The 755-nt window shown below is 43.2% G+C and overlaps 1 protein-coding gene across 4 annotated transcripts in view; it reads left to right on the forward strand.

Annotated features, from left to right (window-relative positions):
* The first annotated feature begins 99 nt into the window (after positions 1-99).
* The window catches only part of LOC106878214 (uncharacterized), a 40,787-nt gene continuing 40,131 nt past the window's right edge, over positions 100-755 (forward strand). For 3 of the 4 annotated variants that reach the window (XM_014927360.2, XM_014927361.2, XM_014927362.2), the window contains exon 1: positions 100-279. In XM_014927360.2, coding sequence (XP_014782846.1) covers positions 183-279 — 97 coding nt within the window. In that variant the 5' untranslated portion in view covers positions 100-182. The remainder of the gene's footprint in view (positions 280-755) is intronic. The other variant, XM_014927363.2, reaches the window with a different exon arrangement.

Genomic DNA, 755 nt, shown 5'->3' on the forward strand with positions numbered 1-755 from the left:
CACACACACACACACACACACACACACACACACATACACACTCAGATACGCACACGCATGTATGTGTGTGTATATGCGTTTATATAAATATATAAGACGATGGCAGTTCATCTGACAGTTATTCACTCTAGAATTGCTTCCAGTTCCAACGGTTTTATCTGTTTTCCACTTGAATATCTAACATGTTCCGTATCGCAGTTTTCCTTGCTTGTCTTTTGGTAACACAAGCAGCATTCAATACTTTTCAGAATGGCATGTACTTTGATGTAGTCCCTGATAGTAAGTGAATTGCCTTCAATTTTTCCTCATCTTGTCCTCTTGTTAGATAGGGATACTCTTTGAATCCCCCTCTCTTTTTCTCACTTTCGCTCTATGAATATATCTCTTTTACTCTTTTACTTGTTTCAGTCGTTTGACTGCGGTCATGCTGGGGCACCGCCTTTAGTCGAGCAACTCGACCCCAGGACTTATTCTTTGTAAGCCTAGTACTTATTCTATCGGTCTCTTTTTGCCGAACCGCCAAGTTACGGGGACGCAAACACACCAGCATCGGTCGTCAAGCGAAGCTGGGGGGACAAACACAGACACACAAACATATACACACACATACATATATATACATATATACGACGGGCTTCTTTCAGTTTCCGTCTACCAAATCCACTCACAAGGCTTTGGTCGGCCCGAGGCTATAGTAGAAGACACTTGCCCAAGGTGCCACGCAGTGGGACTGAACCCATACTTCTAATATCAGG

The sequence above is a fragment of the Octopus bimaculoides genome, chromosome 7 (assembly GCF_001194135.2).
Source record: "Octopus bimaculoides isolate UCB-OBI-ISO-001 chromosome 7, ASM119413v2, whole genome shotgun sequence".
Taxonomy (NCBI): domain Eukaryota; kingdom Metazoa; phylum Mollusca; class Cephalopoda; order Octopoda; family Octopodidae; genus Octopus; species Octopus bimaculoides.